Raw genomic sequence first — 20,344 nt, 5'->3', positions numbered from 1 at the left:
AATAAACGAGTAAAATAAAAGGAATAAGATGAAATAAATATTCCTCCTCCCAAACAGCAAGGACCAAACACACACAACACTCACGCATCCGGAGCCAGCAGTATAAAGGGAGGACCAAATCACGAGTCAAAGCGCTCGCTTATTACTCACTAACAGTACAGAGTGCGGATTACTCTTATCACAACTCGTTGCCTTAAATGGCCAATAAAGACATAACTGACGTCAACACGCACACGGAGCTTGACGCAAGCTGCGCGGAGGTAGGCCACAGGCGTGCATCCGTTAACGGAGCGACACAACCTGGGAACAGATCGGCGGATTTATGTATTTGTGTACCTTGTACAGTGTTGTTCTCGATCATGTCGAGTACATCCAGTGATGCTACTGTTGTTACACTGCACTACGGCGAAGGCAAAGGAAACCTCTACTTACAACTGCATGTACATCGTAGGCAATTCGTAGCAGCAAAAGACCTTCCGTTTACAGAATATCCAAGCAATAAGCACATGCTTAACAAACTTTTCATGTTTCGCTTCTGTACAAAACGTCCCTCTTCTCCGACGAACCGGACTGCAATGGTGCCTGACCCCAACGACCAAGTGACATGGTGATTGTATTTTCAACATTTTTCGTCATTCGAGAGCCACGCCCCCTTGAAAACAGGGCGGACGTTCGAGCCAGGCAGCGCTGTTATTCCAGAACACGACAATGCAGCTTGTGACGCGCATCTTCGTCCCCTCCTAACCGCGTGCTCAAGGCCTAACAACATGTCTGCCAGAAACACCTTCGAGTGGCGCAAAACCGCTCTTAAACAAGCTGAGCCACAGAAACAATCATAATAATGGGCCTCGGATTGCTCCTGTACAGGTTGGTGGTGGTGGTGAAGTACAACCAGAAAACCATCCTCTGTATAACACAGAGAAAAAATATGGAAGGAGTATGACACTTCGAAAAATGAAGGTATCGCCCAAAGAAAGACAAAGGCCACGAAAAGGGCATGAAAATGAAAGACTCCGTAGGCCTTCATACGTAATACTGACGGGGTCTGAAAAGAACAAGAATTGACCAAGGGAGGTCGAACAGGATAGATGAAAATGAGGAGCCTGGCACAAGTAAGTAGAAGCAATGTCAGGACTCAGTTGAGGGGCCCCGCGGTCGCCAACCCACGCTCCAAAGTTCAGATCCCCTGAGGCCCCTTTTAGTTACCTCTTACGTCACGGAGGGGATACCGTGGGTGTTATTCTACCGCTCCCACCCACACAGAATCATGTACAGGGGTCGGCGACGGAGAGAAGGGACACAGCACCTCAAAAGGCGTACGTAAAACACTATAACATGCACAGAAATACACCAAGAATAATTTGTACTGTACGCCAAGCACTATGGAGTCAAAGAAAGAAAAATATGAGCTCGGGAGAAAAGCAAAATCATAAATGAAACCAAATCAAACCCCATGGCACTACAGCCCTTCAAGTGCCTCGGTCTACCAAGCGACCATTGTTCAACCCCTACAGATTACGAGGTGTCGTGTGGTCAGCACGACGAATCCTCTCGGCCCTTATTCTTGGCTCTCTAGACCAGGGCCGCCATCTCACCGTCAGATAGCTCCTCAATTCTAAACACGTAGGCTGAGTGGACTTCGAACCAGCCCTCAGGTCGAGGCAAATATCCCTGACCTAGTAGGGAATCGAACCGGGGGCCTCCGGGTAAGAGGCAGGCACGCTAACCCTGCACCACGGGGCCGGCACATAAACATAAATAGGCTCGGAGTTAAAACATGACACCAGTAACATAACAGGCTTGCGAGACGCCATGGTGACCAAATAAATACACGGAACATCATAAAAGCAAAAGAGGATGGTACGATATAACCACACTAAATACAGGCTCGTGGCAGCTTTCCCAGAAACGAGAAAATATTCGGAAATAAAGGCAGAATGCCACACGCCCATAAAATGCATTCATCTTCCTAGAGAGGACATGGAAAATAAAATAATGCCTTACTGTCCCTCTAGTGAACCGGAAGAGCACTAGCGGATATGAACGAAACCTCCAAAGAGTATGAGAGGTTCTAGGGTCCACGGACTATCATCGTGTCTGTGAGTCGAGCCAGAGCGGACCTCGTAGCCCGCATTTTACACGGAATTTGCTTATCGCTTAGAAAACATTTTGATAAAAAACCAGTAATTTTACAGACAGGAATTATCGGTATTTGCGCTCAAATACTTGTTGCTATTTTTACAGTTCCATGTCGACCGCCATGAACTCGATGGCAGCTGTGATATTAGAAGACTTCTACAAGCCTTTCTTCGCCAAGCCTTTAACAGAAAGACAGACGAGTGTCTTAATGAAGGCTGTCGTCATTATCTTCGGCTTCGTGTGCGTGGCACTCGTCTTCGTCGTCGAGAAGCTGGGATCTGTACTGCAGGTGGGTAAATTCACTCTGTTATGTCGTCCTAAACTGAGACATTTTTATAGATTTTCGTCCAATAGAATTAATTATCGACAACTTCGCATGCAGAATTCCATGTTAAGTAGTGTACACGTTGTGGGTAGCTCTTAACGTTACCCCAGAAACACGACAGGCAAGTCACCATACCTCTTTTCCCATGTGAACACTGGCTTAGGGAGTTTCCATTGTAGCGGCAAGCCCTTTCGCCTACTATGAGTCACAATCAAGTTGAGCAGTTTTCATTGTGATAGCAGCCACACTCCACCTGTCTTTTTTCATCCTCCGAACGGAAATCAACATAGTTCATTACCATTACGTGAGTAGGAATGCCGCGGCTAAAAACAAAGTGTTATGATATGAAATATTTTATCAAATGAAAGACCGCACATTTTCTCACTTTTAACGAACAGTACTCCGCTGCTGATCTAACAGTCCAATGTTCCCGAGTTGCAATGACCAGGCTGCAGACAGACATGAACACTCCTCTGCCATTATTCCGTTAAGTGTGCCCACTGCTCATTTCAGTTAACGCCTCAGAGTAGGAATCGAATAGCAGATATATTATGATGAACCAGTGTGTTACGTACCAGCAGTATCAGAAAATCTATGAACCAGAGGAATGACATGCTGAAGAAGAAGGTTGTCTACCTCCCCAGATACTTCCTCGCCAATGTTCAGACAGGCTGTTATTCTCGGTACGCATCAGTAATCCCATCTATCGGAGATGAGTGGCAGCAGAAGAGAGAAAGAACATTACAACAAACAATGGTGAATGTAATGTTACTGTTGATCACTTTTATGAGCTTTCGATATTGTAGGCCTTCACATTTAGTTTTCCTCCTACTCTGTGATATTAGGGTGGCTTATGTATTGGGAGTCCTCCTTTCTTGTCTCATTCTTCAAGCGGTCGTTCCTTTACGGTTTTTCTCATTTTCATAATCATCTTCACAACTTTCCTTGTCGACATAGACCACGCTACTGAACAGTGGACACTAAACAACAATAGTCGTATCGTAGTCGTGGCGATAGAATGACACCCACCGCATCCCCTGCCTGTCGTAAGAGGCGACTAAGGTGCTGTCAACTTGGGACCGTGGGTTGTGACCAGCCGTGAACTGAGCCGTGGTATTGCTTTCGAACCCGCTATCTCCCGAAGTAGCGAGAATGATTGCGGGTACAAGAGTGTTGAGGGTGATTCATCTGTCGGATGGGGGCGATAAGCTGTGTGCAGGTATCTTCGGTAGGAGTAGGCTATTTACCGGCACCGGGTTTTACCCTCTCCCTACTGTAGTATATTACATTCTTAGGCAGTTTCGAATAACCAGAGAGTGTGCAAAAAGCCAGCATTAAGTAAGGGTATATAACGCTGTTGATGGGGGTGTTAAACCTTGTGCAGGCTCCTTCAACAGGAGTAGCCTATGTGCCGGCGCCGTGCAGGCTCTTTCGATAGGGGTAGGCTATGTGCTAGCACTAGGTTATACCCTCCCCGTACAATCATAATATTTTATGTTAGGAACTTACACCAGAAGGAATTACTAACACGATTAAGAAAATGTTCCGTGAGTTCAAGGTTACTACAGCCGGAAGACGAGTGTACAATTTCAGTCAACGCATGCATTCCTCCCCTCGCTCTAGCTGACTACACAGGTGCAACTTCAAAGACAGTGTTCTAAGCGGTGGAACAAAAAAATGTAACCCGGTGTGAGCACATAGCCGGCTACTAAAGCTTAACACTTTTTTACAGCTAGATGCGGTTCCTAACGTAACAGGACCGGGATTAAAAATATACTTTACAGCCGAGTGCCCCTTCCTAACATGAGATTTTAAATAGCAAGAATCTGTTTTACGGCCGGTTGCCCTTCCTGACGCGAGATTTTAAATCACAAGAATCTCTTTTACAACTGGATGCCCTTCTAGGAACTTAAATATCAGTATCTAGCCTCTTACATCATACACTATTGTTTTACGGTCGGTTGCCCTTCCTGACGTCAAAGAACTGGGATTAAGAATCTGTTTTACAACTAGATGCTCTTTCTAACACGAGAATCGGGGTTTTACAGCTAGATGATCTTCTTAGATTTTAAATCACAGTATCTAGTGTTACACTTCACGAACTATTGTTCTACGACTGGTTGCCCTTCCTGACACAAAACTAGCAGTATCTAGCCTCTTACATCACACACTATTTTTTACAGCCGGTTGCCCTTCCTGACGCTGAAAGACCAGGATTTAGCCAGTTACCCTTCCTGATGTAACAAGACTAGGATTTATTTTTAGACTGCACTTAGCTAGAAATAGCTACAAGAAATTATTATATAGAAAGAGAATTACCGGCTCCTACGGTTTGGTTTAGTGTGCTTGCCTCTCACCCGGCAGTCTCTGGTTCGATTCTCTTGGGATTAAAAATATGTTTTACAGCCGAGTGCCCCTCCTGACGCAAGAGTTTAAATCGCAAGAATATGTTTTACAGCCGATTGCCCTTCCTGACGCTGAAAGACCAGGATTTAGCCAGTTACCCTTCCTGATGTAACAAGATTAGGATTTATTTTTAGACTGCACTTGGCTAGAAAATAGCCACACGAAATTATTGTATAGAAGGAGAATTGCCGGCTCCTACGGTTTGGTTTAGTGTGCTTGCCTCTCACCCGGCAGTCTCGGGTTCGATTCTCTTAGAATGAAGGTGCACCCCAAACACATCATTCAAAGTTCTGATCATATGTTGTATCGAGTACAGTGTTCGATTATATTCTTAATCACTTCTTTTGTAATATAATTTTCAAGTATTCGATAAAGCTATGCCTTAACAGAGCAAGGAAAATGAGGTTAACACCATCTAGACTTCCACAATCGCTATCTTAGGCAAGCCGTTCAGAACTGGAGTCTTTTCTTCTCCTAGAACAAAGGTATTCTTTGACATGTTCTTTTTAAATGGTCCGCTACTACGATCAAGAGCGCAGCACGGTGCTCTCAGATGGTGGATGTGGAATTTGCCACCACCACATGTCAAAGAATAAAGATGCCAACACGATGCTCTCTTGGCAGCTTTTCAAATTGTCTGCCACCACATTTCAGCTAAAGATTGCAGCACGGTGCTCTGTAGTAAAATGATGACAGCGGACGAAATTGCCCGCATGATAGCGGCACGCTGCTCTGTAGTTTAAAGATGGCGGATGACAGCTGACGCAAGAGGGTAGCACGGTATTCTGTGGTTTAAAGATGGTGGATGACAGCTGACGAAATTGCCCGCAGGATAGCAGCACGGTGCTCTATCGATTAAAGATGGCGGATGACAGTTGTGACGTAGAAATTGCCTACTACTACGATAAAGAGGGCAGCACGGTGTTCTGTAGATTAAAGATGGCGGATGACAGCTGACGAATTTGCAGCTACTACGATAAAGAGAGCAGCACGGTCCTCTCTGGATTAAAGATGGCGGATGACAGCTGACAAAAAAGCGCGTAGGTTTGTTTGAAAAACAAGAGCATGTAGAATTTGCCGCTACTACATAGAGGGTAGCACGGTGCTCAAAGATGGCTGCTGTCACGTAGAATTGTCTGCTACCACAGGTATCTAACTAAAGAGGGCAGCACGGTGCTCAAAGATGGCTCCTGTCAAAAAGCATTTTTCAAATTATCCGCCACCACATTTCAAAGGTAAGTAGCTAAAGAGGGCAGCACGGTGCTCTCTTGATTAAAGATGGCGGATGACAGCTGTCAGAAAAAAGCACGTGAGTTTGTTTCCCAAACAAGAGCACGTGGAATGTGCCACCGCCACAAAGAGGGCAACACGGTCCTTTCTGGATTAAAGATGGCGGATGACAAAAGCACGTGAGTTTGCAAAGCACTTCGACTTTGCCGCCACCACATAGAGTGCAGCACGGCGCTCTCTCGATTAATGATGGCGGATGACAGCTGTCAGAAAATACACGTGAGTTTGTTTCCCAAACAAGAGCACGTGGAATTTGCCACCGCCACAAAGAGGGCAGCACGGTCCTCTCTGGATTAAAGATGGCGGATGACAAAAGCACGTGAGTTTGTAAAGCACTTCGACTTTGCCGCCACCACATAGAGCGCAGCACGGCGCTCTCTTGATTAAAGATGGCGGATGACAGCTGTCAAACAATTCACGTGGCTTTGTTTATCTCACGCTAGTGAGGTTAAGTTGGTAGCACTAAGGTTTAGGCCCGTTAAGATGGCAGCACTACGGATGACAGGTGACGAATTTGCAGCTACTGCGATAAAGAGGGCAGCACGGTGCTCTGTAGTTTAAAGATGGCGGATGACAGCTGTCAAAAAACACGTGGATTTGTTTATCTCGCGCTTGTGAGGTTAAGTTGGTACTACTGAGGTTTAGGCCCGTTAAGATGGCAGCAGTGAGGTTAGATATGCGTTGTTGTCTGTCCAAAAGCACGTGGCTGTCAAAAAACACGTGGATTTGTTTACAAATTTAAATCTCGCGCTAGTTAGGTTAAGTTGGTACCACTGAGGTTTAGGCCCATCAAGATGACAGCAGTGAGGTTTGCGATGCGTTGTTGTCGATGACAGCTGTCAAAAAGCACCTGGCTTTGTTTACAAATTCAAATCTCGCGCTAAAATTTAAATTTCCCGCCAAAATTCAAATTTCCCGCGGGAGGAGGAGGAGGAGGCCGCCGAACTGTCCTATTATACTACTACTTCCAAAGTTAGTAACGTTAATAGGAATTATCACTTATGGAAATCCTACCTGGAAATCCTTTTAGAAGAGAGATGTGTTCATTGCGATGTCCTGGAAGCACCATCCCTCCCCCAGAATTAAATTTACCCATAAAACCAAATAAAGAGCAATATTCGTCATTGCGTCTTGCTTGCATTCCTGTTGGACAAGGCATTGTGGCGCCATTATCGTCAATCGTAATGTATTACTAACCCGCGCAGAATTAAAGCACAAATTACGCATCTAAAATGAACAATGCTGAATACGGGATATGAATACACTTACTTTAATGCAGATGTGGATATAGAGCAGCAACGGGGGCGAAGTGTTGTTTTCTCCTGCCGACCCCTGTAACTGAACAGCTGCCGTGCTTCACATGTCTCCATCTATTTTCGATATTTTGCGTATGCATGACAGGACAATTTTTGGGCATCGCCCTCCTATTTCCCTATTTTATTTATGTATTTATTTATCTATTTTTTTGTATTTATTAATGACTTTCTGTACATGGCGGGGCTCAGGTTATGAAGCCTGCTATTATGACAAACCATATAATTGTGGCGTTTGCTGGCGGGACCTAGTGTTCACAGTACACTCTGTCTTCTGGTATGGGCTAGAACAATGCTGTTACTTTCACTGATCTGTCTCTGTCTTATCCTTGGCTTTGACAATATGAAAGTGACCGAGGTATGAGCGATGCTAGTAATGCCATTCCTTATGCAGCCAGTCCCTGCTATGATTGGTGTGAAAATGTTGCTCATAGGGTCGGTTGTTGCATGCATTTCAGTGGGATTGGCAGACTGATATGTAATAGCAACTTCTGGCTCGGTGAGGAAAACAATGGGAAACTACCTCACTCCTCATTTCCCTAGTACGCCTCTTCAGTGATGCCCAGGCCATCTATGACAGCTGGTGGCAGAGCTGCTGAGAATCCAACCAGCCTTCGGGCTGAGGACCGAACATACTTATATAATTACACACCTGCATAGACATAAAGCATTGTACTGTAAGTACTTAATATTAACATAAATTTAAAACAATCTAAAGTAGACTTAAAATGTAATTTAATTGAAATTGAAAGTATAAAAAAATATTTTAAATTTGTTAAATGAGTTTACAGTATTTAATATTATTAAAACGTCTTCTTTCTTTATACGTGTCAGAAGTATCAACTTTACTTACAGATATTTAACAAAAAGCAACAAGATATCTACATTCCTACTATACAAATATACAAGTCTATTATACAGTCACAGATAGAGCAACAATATTCGAGAGCTAGATGACGCTTGCCCAGTATTGGGCGACGTCAATAGCGTTGGGGGAAGCTGCAATCAAGTCTTTCATAGTGCACATTGAAGGACATAAAACACACTGACATACATGTTGGATCGTCTGCTGCTCTCCGCAATCACAAAGTGATGAATCACTTAAGAAGCCCCACTTCCGCAAATTTACTTTTGTTCTGCCGACTTCTGTACGCAGTCTGTTAACGGCTTTCCATACTGTCCACTTCTCCTGGTGTCCACATGGAAGACTTTCCTTCGGCTCTATCCAGTTGGAAAGGTGGTGGATTCTTTCTTTCCACATTGTGACTCTAGCATTCTCTGCTTTCCCCTCAAGGTTCACTGATGTGGGGAGAAAACTTTTTCTAGATTTTAGCCTCTGTGTTGCTGGGTGGTATCCATAAAGAGGATGTGCTTCTGAAGAAGATGACTGGAGCCTTTCTTTGTTAGCTGCTACCTCCCTACGAATCTCACCGGGAGCAATACCAGCTAAAAGTTGGACCTTCTCAATGGGTGCAGGTTTCAAACATCCAGTAATGATCCTGCAGCTTTCGTTTAAAGCGATGTCGACCTGCTTCGTATGAGCTGACCTGTACCAAACCGGGGAGGCATATTCTCCTGCAGAATAACATAGAGCTAGAGCTGATGTTCTAATTGTTTGTGGTTGTGTTCCCCAACTTGTTCCTGATAACTTTCGTAGAATGTTGTTTCTGGCAGCTATCTTTTGTTTCAGGTTTTGGCAATGTTTCTCATATGTTAATGTGCGATCCAGCATAACTCCCAGGTACTTTGGTGTAAAACAGTGTTCCAGTAAGTTTCCCTTCCACAGTACTTTGAGTTTCTGAGAGGCCTGCGCATGCCGCAGATGGAACGCACAAATTTGAGTCTTAGCTGGATTTGGTTTGAGTTGGTTTTTCTCATAGTAGGTACCTAGCTCTTCTAATGCAGCAGTTAAAGAGATCTCTGCTTCATCAAAGGTATCAGTTTGAGTTGCAAGTGCAAGGTCATCGGCATAGATAAAGCTTTTAGTATTTTCTGGTAATGGCTGGTCATTAGTGTAGATGTTGAAAAGAATAGGAGCCAGTACACTGCCTTGAGGTAGTCCATTCCTTTGATTCCTCCATCTGCTTCGGCGTCCTTGGAATTCGACAGAAAAGCGACGATTTTCCAGGAGAGTAGCTATCATCTTGGTTACCTTGATGTCTGTAATCATTCTATAAAGTTTGTGTAATAATATCCTGTGATTTAGTGTATCGTAGGCGGCTGAGAGGTCCACAAAAGATACACCAGTAATCTTCTTCATTTCAAACCCGTCCTCGTTGTGCTGGGTTAGATGTAAAACGTGTGCTGTGCAACTCTTTCATGGGCGGAAGCCACATTGCTGAGGGATTAGGACTTGGTCTACTACTCCCATTAAGCGACTAAACAACATTCTTTCCATTATTTTGTATAGGTGGCAGAGTAAGGAGTTTGGTCTGAGATTTTTGGGGTTCGAAGGTTCCTTTCCAGGTTTCAGAAATGCGATCACCTTGGATTTTCTCCATATTTTTGGAATTTTTGGGGAAGTAAAGCCGTTGTTGAAGAATTTTAAAAGCCATGCCTGTGTGGTTGAACTGAAGTGCTTTATCAGTCAAAATTATTAAAACTAAATCCCGAGAATTTTAAACTATAATGTTACTAACCTTATATTTACATTTTATTTATTTAACAATCTAACATTTGACGGTGCTTCTTAGAGTAATTAATCTCAATGTAGAGAAAATTTCCAGCACCTTCTTCTGAGTAGCTGTAGGTTACTTACGTCTCTAATTTCAGCCGGAAGAGAATTCCAGGAACGTGTGATACTCGGTACAAATGAGTTGATATACGTACTGCGGTGATGAGTGTGGATGGACAGCAGGGATCGTATTCATGACCTTGAGGAGAGGGTTAGTTGAGGTCTACTCTGAGATAATCTGGTTTACCTGTTTACAGTTGTGCAGAAGAGAAACAGCTCGGTACTTACGTCTATCACATAATCTTAACCAGTACAGCTGATGTGGGAATGTAGTGGTACATTTAGAATGAATCGAATGCGCCCGTTGACGTTTAGAACCAAGTGATCAACTTATGTTATTGCAGACTACATCACCATTGGTAGTATTAGTCGAGCAGCTTCAGAATGTCCCTCATTTTGTACACTGAGTGTAATGAACCGAATACACGTTGACAAATTTTTGTTACGTGCTGTGACCAAATTAAATACATATAAAATTATACCAAGGTTCTTAACGGAGTCTTTCAGTGTTATAGGTGTTTATTGACCCTGAAGAGATTGGTTCCTCTAAACGCCTTCCAACTATCCGGGCAGCATCCACTCCTTTATACAAGCTAAGAGAGTCTCCTTGTCTCTTTTCACTGTTGGAAAACGTTTCCACGCCTCCAAATAGCGGACCTTCCTCCACTCTCGGCAATCTATACTATTACCCCGGGTCCTACTGTTTGTTTCTTGTTCCTTCCCAGCCACTTCGCGGCAAAAACTTGACCAGTCAACGATCGTGGGAGCACCGAAGCCCAACTCGTTTTTGACAGTAGGACCCAAGGACCACAATACAACAATACAACCTATTTCAAACAAGTTCAAACTTTCAAAGAATGTATTTTTTCATGCACTCACACGCCAACCGTATTTAACATCCCCTGCGACTCAACAACCCCATGTAAATTTTATACGATTGCCGTTTTCAATCACACACAATCGAGTATCACAACCACACTTTTCACAAACTCTCTTTCTAGAAAGCAAACGGTGACGTTGATATAACACGACTAAATCACTCAACTTGTTGTCATATTTGGGTACAAAACTTATTCCGGTAACAGCACAGTCTGGTCAATCATTTCGTGAATCTACACCCGACAAAGAATTCAAATTGCCGGGGAAGAGTCGAAGGCCAAATCGAATCCGTTGTTATTGGCCTGGAGCAGTAACTACTGAAAACAGTTTTAATTCAGCTTTCCACTACTGGACCGTCTAAAATGCGCCCCTCGTCAATCGAAAATATTGCACCTGCCCATAGCTCCAGAACATAATTAAATATTTCATTTCACTAATACGATGGATGAATGGAATCTGTTGAATGAGACCTTCCAGAAACAACCCCAGCATGGAAGTCCCATCACCCCTACTTTCACAGTATCCACGGCTAAACTCAAGAGCATACGGATCGATGGTCTGTTCCCTATAAAATGGGCACTAAGTTAATTGTCTAGAAAGTAGGGGAATCTAAATATGAGAGGAATACGACTTTGTTTACCAGTTGAGAAGAATGGTGTTCTTTGCGTTAAAACGCAATCTTTGATGAACTGAGAAAAACACGTATTCAATTATATACGAGAAGGTATGCCATAACGTTTTACATAAAGTAATGTATATTTGATTTATGAGTAGTAACTTAAATGTCTTTCAGTCTCTATCTGATTTGCACCTTTGCACTTCATACTCTTAACGATATCGAAGAGGCGTCCCCCCTTCTAACGAATAAATGATCGTTGACACTCACTATATTATTACAAACTGATTAGTTAAACAAATACACTTAATAAGAAGGTACATCGCATAGAATAAGTGCAACTATTCCGGTATCATGGTTTCATAGTTTCACCATTTTATGGTACACGATGGTTGAGGCGTTTAATAAAGCTATATTAAGCACACTTCCAAAACACGTGAAAGTCATTAAATCCTATCTGAATATATTTATGAATGATCAAACTGTCGCATAACGCGATACTCTTAAACACTATCTAACAAAACATATTTCAAACAACGTTGTTTTCTGTAAGATAATACATTCAAGGAACAAAATAAACACACAATATACGACATAGAACACTAGCAATTATCTGAAAATGAAACACAATGGATACCACATTTTATACGCAATAAGGCGTGTGGAAGGTGTGATCAGTCCAGGATCACTGACAGAGACCATGGAGATCATTGCCGCACGGGAATCGAAGCCATGTTCTTCAGACATCAGGGGTACATTTTTGTGAAATTCCCTATATCGATTTAATTAAATACACTGACTGACAGAGCAAATGCAACACCAAGAAGGAGTGGTTCGAAAGGGATGAAAGTTGGGGAAAAAACAGAGACGGCACGGACGAATAATTGATGTTTATTTCAAACCGATATGCAGGTTACACAATGCGCACGGCATCGACTCAGTAGGATGTAGGACCACCGCGAGCGGCGATGCACGCAGAAACACGTCGAGGTACAGAGTCAATAAGAGTGCGGATGGTGTCCTGAGGGATGGTTCTCCATTCTCTGTCAACCATTTGTCACAGTTGGTCGTCCGTACGAGGCTGGGGCAGAGTTAGCAAACGGCGTCCAATGAGATCCCACACGTGTTCGATTGGTGAGAGATCCGGAGAGTACGCTGGCCACGGAAGCATCTGTACACCTCGTAGAGCCTGTTGGGAGATGCGAGCAGTGTGTGGGCGGGCATTATCCTGCTGAAACAGAGCATTGGGCAGCCCCTGAAGGTACGGGAGTGCCACCGGCCGCAGCACACGCTGCACGTAGCGGTGGGCATTTAACGTGCCTTGAATACGCACTAGAGGTGACGTGGAATCATACGCAATAGCGCCCCAAACCATGATGCCGCGTTGTCTAGCGGTAGGGCGCTCCACAGTTACTGCCGGATTTGACCTTTCTCCACGCCGACGCCACACTCGTCTGCGGTGACTATCACTGCCAGAACAGAAGCGTGACTCATCGGAGAACACGACGTTCCGCCATTCCCTCATCCAAGTCGCTCTAGCACGGCACCATGCCAGGCGTGCACGTCTATGCTGTGGAGTCAATGGTAGTCTTCTGAGCGGACGCCGGGCCGGGAGTGCAGGCCTCCTTCAACCAATCGACGGGAAATTGTTCTGGTCGATATTGGAACAGCCAGGGTGTCTAGCACATGCTGAAGAATGGCGGTTGACGTGGCGTGCGGGGCTGCCACCGCTTGGCGGCGGATGCGCCGATCCTCGCGTGCTGACGTCACTCGGGCTGCGCCTGGACCCCTCGCACGTGCCACATGTCCCTGCGCCAACCATCTTCGCCACAGGCGCTGCACCGTGGACACATCCCTATGGGTATCGCTGCCATTTGACGAAGCGACCAACCTGCCCTTCTCAGCCCGATCACCATACCCCTCGTAAAGTCGTCTGTCTGCTGGAAATGCCTCCGTTGACGGCGGCCTGGCATTCTTAGTTATACACGTGTCCTGTGGCACACGACAACACGTTCTACAATGACTGTCGGCTGAGAAATCACGGTACGAAGTGGGCCATTCGCCAACGCCGTGTCCCATTTATCGTTCGCTACGTGCGCAGCACAGCGGCGCATTTCACATCATGAGCATACCTCAGTGACGTCAGTCTACCCTGCAATTGGCATAAAGTTCTGACCATTCCTTCTTGGTGTTGCATTTGCTCTGTCAGTCAGTGTACAATATATACATGCTTACAAAACACACAAAAGAAGAAAAGAAACCATGAAAACAGAAAAGTGTTTAACATTTGAAATGACGGAAGGAAGGAAGAATAACTTTCACTTACCAAATGCACAGAACAAGTTGCAAGGAACAACACACTGTCCATGAAGCGTCCATAAGATGTCTGCGAATTTCACCAGCTGACCATCCCGCAGATTTCGTTCAGGGATCTTAGGGCCTGCATAAACCAAGAGTTCCTTTGGGATTCCGTTCTCCACCTGGGTAAGTGAAATGTGACAGCCTGTCGGGTGTTGTCGGAAGGAGCATGAATTGGTAGCAGCTGAAGTAAGTAGTATAATTGGACAGTTCTGACGCCACCGCCACCGCGGGCTCCCAAAGGCCACCTCAACCGCCACTACAGCCAGAGGACTCCCAGATGCCTCCTCCACCACCACCACAGCCAGAGGCCTCCCAGAAGCCTCCTCCACCACCACCACAGCCAGAGGCCTCCTAGATGCCTCCTCCACCACCACCACAGCCAGAGGCCTCCCAGAGGCCTCCTCCACCACCACCACAGCCAGAGGCCTCCCAGAGGTCTCCTCCACCACCCGCGGGAAATTTGAATTTGTAAACAAAGCCACGTGCTTTTTGACAGCTATCATCAACAACAACGCATCGCTAACCTCAGTACTGCCATCTTGAAGGGCCTAAACCTCAGTAGTACCAACTTAACCTAACTAGCGCGAGATTTGAATTTGTAAACAAATCCACGTGTTTTTGACAGCCACGTGCTTTTTGACAGACAACAACGCATCGCTAATCTCAGTACTGCCATCTTGACGGGCCTAAACCTCAGTAGTACCAACTTAACCTAACCAGCGCGAGATTTGAATAGGTAAACAAATCCACGTGCTTTTTGACAGCTGTCATCCGCCATCTTTAAACTACAGAGCACCGTGCTGCCCTCTTTATCGCAGTAGCTGTAAATTCGTCACCTGTCATCCGCAGTGCTGCCATCTTAACGGGCCTAAACCTTAGTGCTACCAAACTAACCTCACTAGCGCGAGATTTGAATCGGTAAACAAATCCACGTGCTTTTCTGACAGCTGTCATCCGCCATCTTTTATCAACAGAACACCATGCTGCCCTCTAAATCTTTGAAATGTGGTGGCGGATAATTTGAAAAATGCTTTTTGATAGCAGCCATCTTTAATCAAGAGAGCACCGTGCTGCACTCTATGTGGTAGCGGCAATTTGAAAACTTCTAAGTGCCCCTCTTTGGAAACAAACCACGTGCTTTTTTTGACAACTACATCCGCCATCTTTAATCAAGGGAGCACCGTACAGCACTCTTAAGTTGAAATGTGGTAGCGGCAATTTGAAAAATTCCACGTGCTCTTGTTTGGAAACGATGCTACATGCTTATTTGACAGCTACCGTCCGCCATCTTTAATCCAAAGAGCACAGCGCTACCCTCTTTAGCTACTTACCTTTGAAATGTGATGGCGGATAATTTGAAAAATGCTTTTTGACAGCAGTCATCTTTAATCTAGAGAGCACCGTGCTGCCCTCTTTAGCTAGATACCTTTGAAATGTGGTGGCAGGCAATTCCACATGACAGCAGCCATCTTATATCAAGAGAGCACCGTGCTGCCCTCTATGTGGTGGCGGCGATTTGAAAAATTCTACATGCTCTTGTTTGGAAACAAATTCACGCGCTTTTTTGACAGCCGTCATCCGCCATCTTTAATCAACAGAGCACAGTGCTGCCCTCTTTAGCTAGATACCTTTGAAATGTGGTGGCGGCAAATTCCACGTGCTCTTGTTTGGAAACAAAGCCATGTGCTTTTTGACAGCTGTCATCCACCATCTTTAATCAATAGAGCACTGTGCTGCTATCATGCGGGCAATTTCGTCAGTTGTCATCCGTCATCTTTAATCCACAGAGCACTGTGCTGCCCTCTATGTGGTGGCGGTAATTTGAAAAGTTCTGTTAGCTGTCATCCGCCATCTTTAGTCAAGAGAGTACCGTGCTGCCATCTTTAGCTAGATACCTTTGAAATGTGGTGGTGGCAATTTGAAAAATTCTATGTGCTCTTGTTTGGAAACAAAGCCACGTGCTTTTTGACAGCTGTCATCCGCCATCTTTAATCAATAGAGCACTGTGCTGCTCTCATGCGGGCAATTTCGTCAGCTGTCATCCGCCATCTTTAATGTACAGAGCACGTTGCTGCCCTCTGCAGTAGCGGGCAATTTGAAAAGTTCTGTTAGCTGTCATCCGCCATCTTTGATCAAGAGAGCACTGTGCTGCCATCTTTAGCTAGATACCTTTGAAATGTGGTGGCGGCAAATTGAAAAATTCCACGTGCTCTTGTTTAGTGAACAAACTCACGCGCTCTGTGTCAGCTGTCATCCGCCATCTTACATCGCAAACCTCAGTGCTACACTCTTTAGTTGAAATATGGTGGCGGATAATTTAAAAAGAAAAATTCTACAGCAGCCATCTCTCGACGCTAATTGCACAAGATGGTTGCTATACATGACTCCTTAAAGGTCCTTATGCAAAATGGCTACTATACATAGGTTCTTATGAGACTCCCTTGGGATGCTTGCGCAAGATAGCGGTTATACAAGGCTCCTTATGAGACGCCCTAGAGATGCTTGCGCAAGATGGCGGTTGCTCTTATGAGGCGGCTTAAGGGTCCTTGCACAAGATGGCTAGAGACGCCCTAAGGATGCTTGCGCAAGATGGCGGACGCAAGATGGCGGCTATAGACGACTCCTTATGAGACGCCTTAAGGGTGCTTGCGCAAGATGGCTGCTGCTCTTATGAAGAAAGCTAGCTTAGAGGCTAACGTGTCGTGCTAGTTCGATTCATTAAATTTGGGGCTTAAATGCAAAATGTTAAATATCTCGAAAACGGTGCATCGTAGTGCAAAACGGACAAAATTTTTCTACCCAATACCTCGGTTCGCAGTATGGGGACAAGTAAAACATAGTCTATTGATGAGATCAACGGTTCGGTTCCTACTTAGGCCCTTTGGCATTCGTTCTGTTTTAGCTTGTATTGAAGCAAGTCTTCGCAACATGATCAAGTCTTGCTATGGTAGAGAGTATAACGTGCCGTGCAGTTTCGATTCATTAAATTTGGGGCTTAAATGCAAAATGTTAATAATCTCGAAAACGGACAAAATTTTTCTACCTAATACCTAGGTTTGCAGTATCAGGAACATGATAACATAAGAAAAACATAGTCTAATGATGAGATCGACGGTTCGATTCCGACTTAGGCCCTTCGGCATTGGCAGCTATCTATTTCCACAAGATGGCGGCTATACATAGCTTCTTATGAGACAGCTTAAGAGCGCTTGCACAAGATGGCTGCTGCTCTTATGAGACGCCCTAGGGGTGCTTGCGGGAGGTAGCAGCGACAAGACGATAACTATACACAGCTGCTTATGATACGGCCTAGAGGTGCTCACACAAGATGGTGGCTGCTCTGATGAAGAAATCTAGCTTTGCATCGCGCAGGTATTTTTACAGCACTAAACCTCATACCTTTGAAATTTGGTGGCGGGCAATTTGAAAGCTTCGACGTGCTTTTTCTTCACAGCAGCTATCTTTAGACAATAGCGGCTATACATAAGCTGTTAAGGCCTCCTCTTATGTCAAGGCATAGCTCTATCGAACAAGTTTAAACCTGCATCGGAATAGCTAGAGTAAGCACGTGCTTCAGTGATGACGTCATTATGCATGTTTAGACTTGCAAATCACTAAAGAAACATAACAAGACTAGAATCGAACACTGCACTCTATACCGTGATCATGTGATCGGAACATTGATTGAAGTGTTTAGAACACTAAATAAGTGATTAAGACTATAATAGAACACTGTACTCGATACAACATGTGTTTAGAACATGTCAGGGGATACCTTTGTTCTAAGAAGATTAGATTACCGCGCATTCCTTGTAGGGCTAATAGGCTAAAGGGCTAATGGGATAAAGGGCTAATGGGCTAATGGGCTAAAGGGCTAAAGTGCTAAAAGAGCAACAACCTCATCGATCGCTATCAGCAAGAACGCTTGTACTTTTTTAAGTGTAGAAAATTAATCCTTATTTGTAAATGGTTTCATGTTCATAACAAGGAATGGAACCTAGGGGTTACGTCTTACCTAATAAAATCCCCGAGGTGCGATGAGTTACGTTTTTCGAACTAGTGTTTGGAATACCGAACTTTTCAAGATGATAGCAGAGAGTTTAGCAATGTTCTGTTGTTGGATTATAAATTCCGCGCTACAACATGCATAAGGTGGCAGCCTTGAGGTTTACCGCCGTAGAGATGACAAGAGTGAGGTTAGCAATGTTCCGTTGTTGGATTTTAAATTCCGCGCTATAACATGCATACGGTGGTAGCCTTGAGGTTTACCGCCGTAAAGATGGCAGCAGTGAGGTTAGCGACGCTCTATTGTCCTTCAAAGTGAGGTTAGGGTTCGTCAAGAAGACAGCTGTCAAAAAAGCACGTGGCTATGTTTACCAAACAAGAGCACGTGGCTGTGACGTCACGGTCACGTAGTATGCTGCGTCAGCATGAAAAGATTAATGTCTACACCTACGTAGTTAACACTCTGCTATGTTCCAAGAAATAAGTATTTATACCCGAGCAGCATGTGCAATGCAGAGAATGTTTTCTGGGTGATGCTCGTAATATGCGTTTTCCATGACATATCATCGAAAGTAACGCCTAGGAATTGTATTGATGGCATGAATGGTATGTTATGATGCCTTGAGTTGTTGTGGGTTTAACGTTAGACCACATCTTAAAGACTAAGAAGAAAACGATGTTAGATCCTGATTGATTTTGTCTATGGCCGAAAATATTATTTCTGGCGATGTAAGGAGGTACATTTGCACATCATCGGCGTATACATGGTATTTGCAGTGCGTTAGGTTTTGGCAGACATTATTAATGTAAATAGAAAAAGAAGGGGTCCTAAGACCGTCCCTTTGGGCACACCACACTGCACGGACTGCAAAGTTGATTTGTTTATCCTATCTGTAACACACTGCTGACGGCCATACAGGCAGGAATGAAACCAAAAGAGGGCATTGTCCGAGAAAGGGAGGGAATACAATTCCTCAGTACTGTAGCGGTACAATTATGAGGACTATGTGGAATTACCGCTACACCGGAAATCTGTTCGTGTGGAATTTAAAAGAAAAGGTGAAAGGAAACTATTGTTTAACCTTGCCCAATGGAACGCAACTCCGCGATAACTAATTGTTGTACATTTAAGGTTCTTATTGGTGTAAATTGTAATATAACGGTAGGCTGATCCATCACCATTGGATATTCCGTGGAGCTTTGTTGTTATGAAGTTGGTATTGGTTAGCGCCACTTGACTAAACTGTTTTCCACAGCGTACCCTGACGTAAGCCGCTAGTACTGGTGTTGTTGTAAGCCCGCTTTGCTTCAGGCAACATGTCGTGCTTACGGACTCCTGTTACAATGGCCAACAGACGGTCTGTGTGTGTATTCAAATCACACTAATGGTGGGTGATGATAGAAAATTACGAGTATTTGTGTGCAGTTTTTACTTCAAGACACTAGATAAAGTGACCGTTCCTTTTCACCATCGGAGCATGCCGTAATACAGGGATATAAGTCGCCACGGTTGTAAGTTGTGAAGTATTATATGAAATTGGCATCCTAATCCCTCTTATCATATCTATACCTCGACCACGCTGGAATTTCAATAAGGCTGACTGGCTTGGTTTCGCAGAAGAACTTGATAAATGCGTAGGTCGGATACCACCTGCACATGACGTTCATGAAAGATTCGTAGGAGCTGTGGTGTCAGCAGCAAAGAAATATATCCCTAGAGGGTTTCGGAGGGAATACATCCCTGGACGGAACGAGGAAAGCGAAAACTTTTACCAACAATTTATTGAGAGCAGTGACCATGAAATTGCAGACCAGCTTCTACACAGCCTAGATGCAGCCAGGAGGCAAAAACTGAAAGATAAAGTTAGCTCTCTAGACTTCACTAAATCGAGTCCACCAGCATGGTCTCTCCTAAAGAAGCTTGGAGACGGAAAATCAACTGGACGGACGACGTCAGAAATCCATCCGAACAAGATCGCCTCTCATCTGGTCATGTCTTCCAAAAGTAAAAGAAATAAGAAACTTACTAAGAACTGAAAGAAAGAATTGAAACTCCTGAAAAGTAGTTCCCCGGTGTCACACTCCAAACCATTTAGCGTGGAAGAAATAAATATAGCTATCAGTGACACTAAATCAGGTAAAGCCCTGGTGAGGATGGTATGCACCCAGAGTTGTTCGCTCACTGTGGAGAAAAGGCCTGGCTGGCCTGGCTGGCTCACCTTGAAAGAGGCAAGACACCAAAACTATTCAGACAAAGATTATTGCGTTGCATAAGA

At 44.4% G+C, this 20,344-nt stretch overlaps 1 protein-coding gene across 4 annotated transcripts in view; it reads left to right on the top strand.

Moving 5' to 3' along the window:
* LOC136875406 (sodium-coupled monocarboxylate transporter 1) overlaps positions 1-20,344 on the top strand; it is a 238,344-nt gene that overhangs the window by 142,899 nt on the left and 75,101 nt on the right. For all 4 annotated transcript variants that reach the window (XM_068228195.1, XM_068228197.1, XM_068228196.1 and 1 more), the window contains one exon: positions 2,245-2,428. In XM_068228195.1, the coding sequence (XP_068084296.1) occupies positions 2,245-2,428 (184 nt within the window). The remainder of the gene's footprint in view (positions 1-2,244; positions 2,429-20,344) is intronic.

The sequence above is a fragment of the Anabrus simplex genome, chromosome 6, assembly GCF_040414725.1.
Source record: "Anabrus simplex isolate iqAnaSimp1 chromosome 6, ASM4041472v1, whole genome shotgun sequence".
NCBI classification, from domain to species: domain Eukaryota; kingdom Metazoa; phylum Arthropoda; class Insecta; order Orthoptera; family Tettigoniidae; genus Anabrus; species Anabrus simplex.
This window is presented reverse-complemented; position numbering and strand designations above follow the sequence as displayed.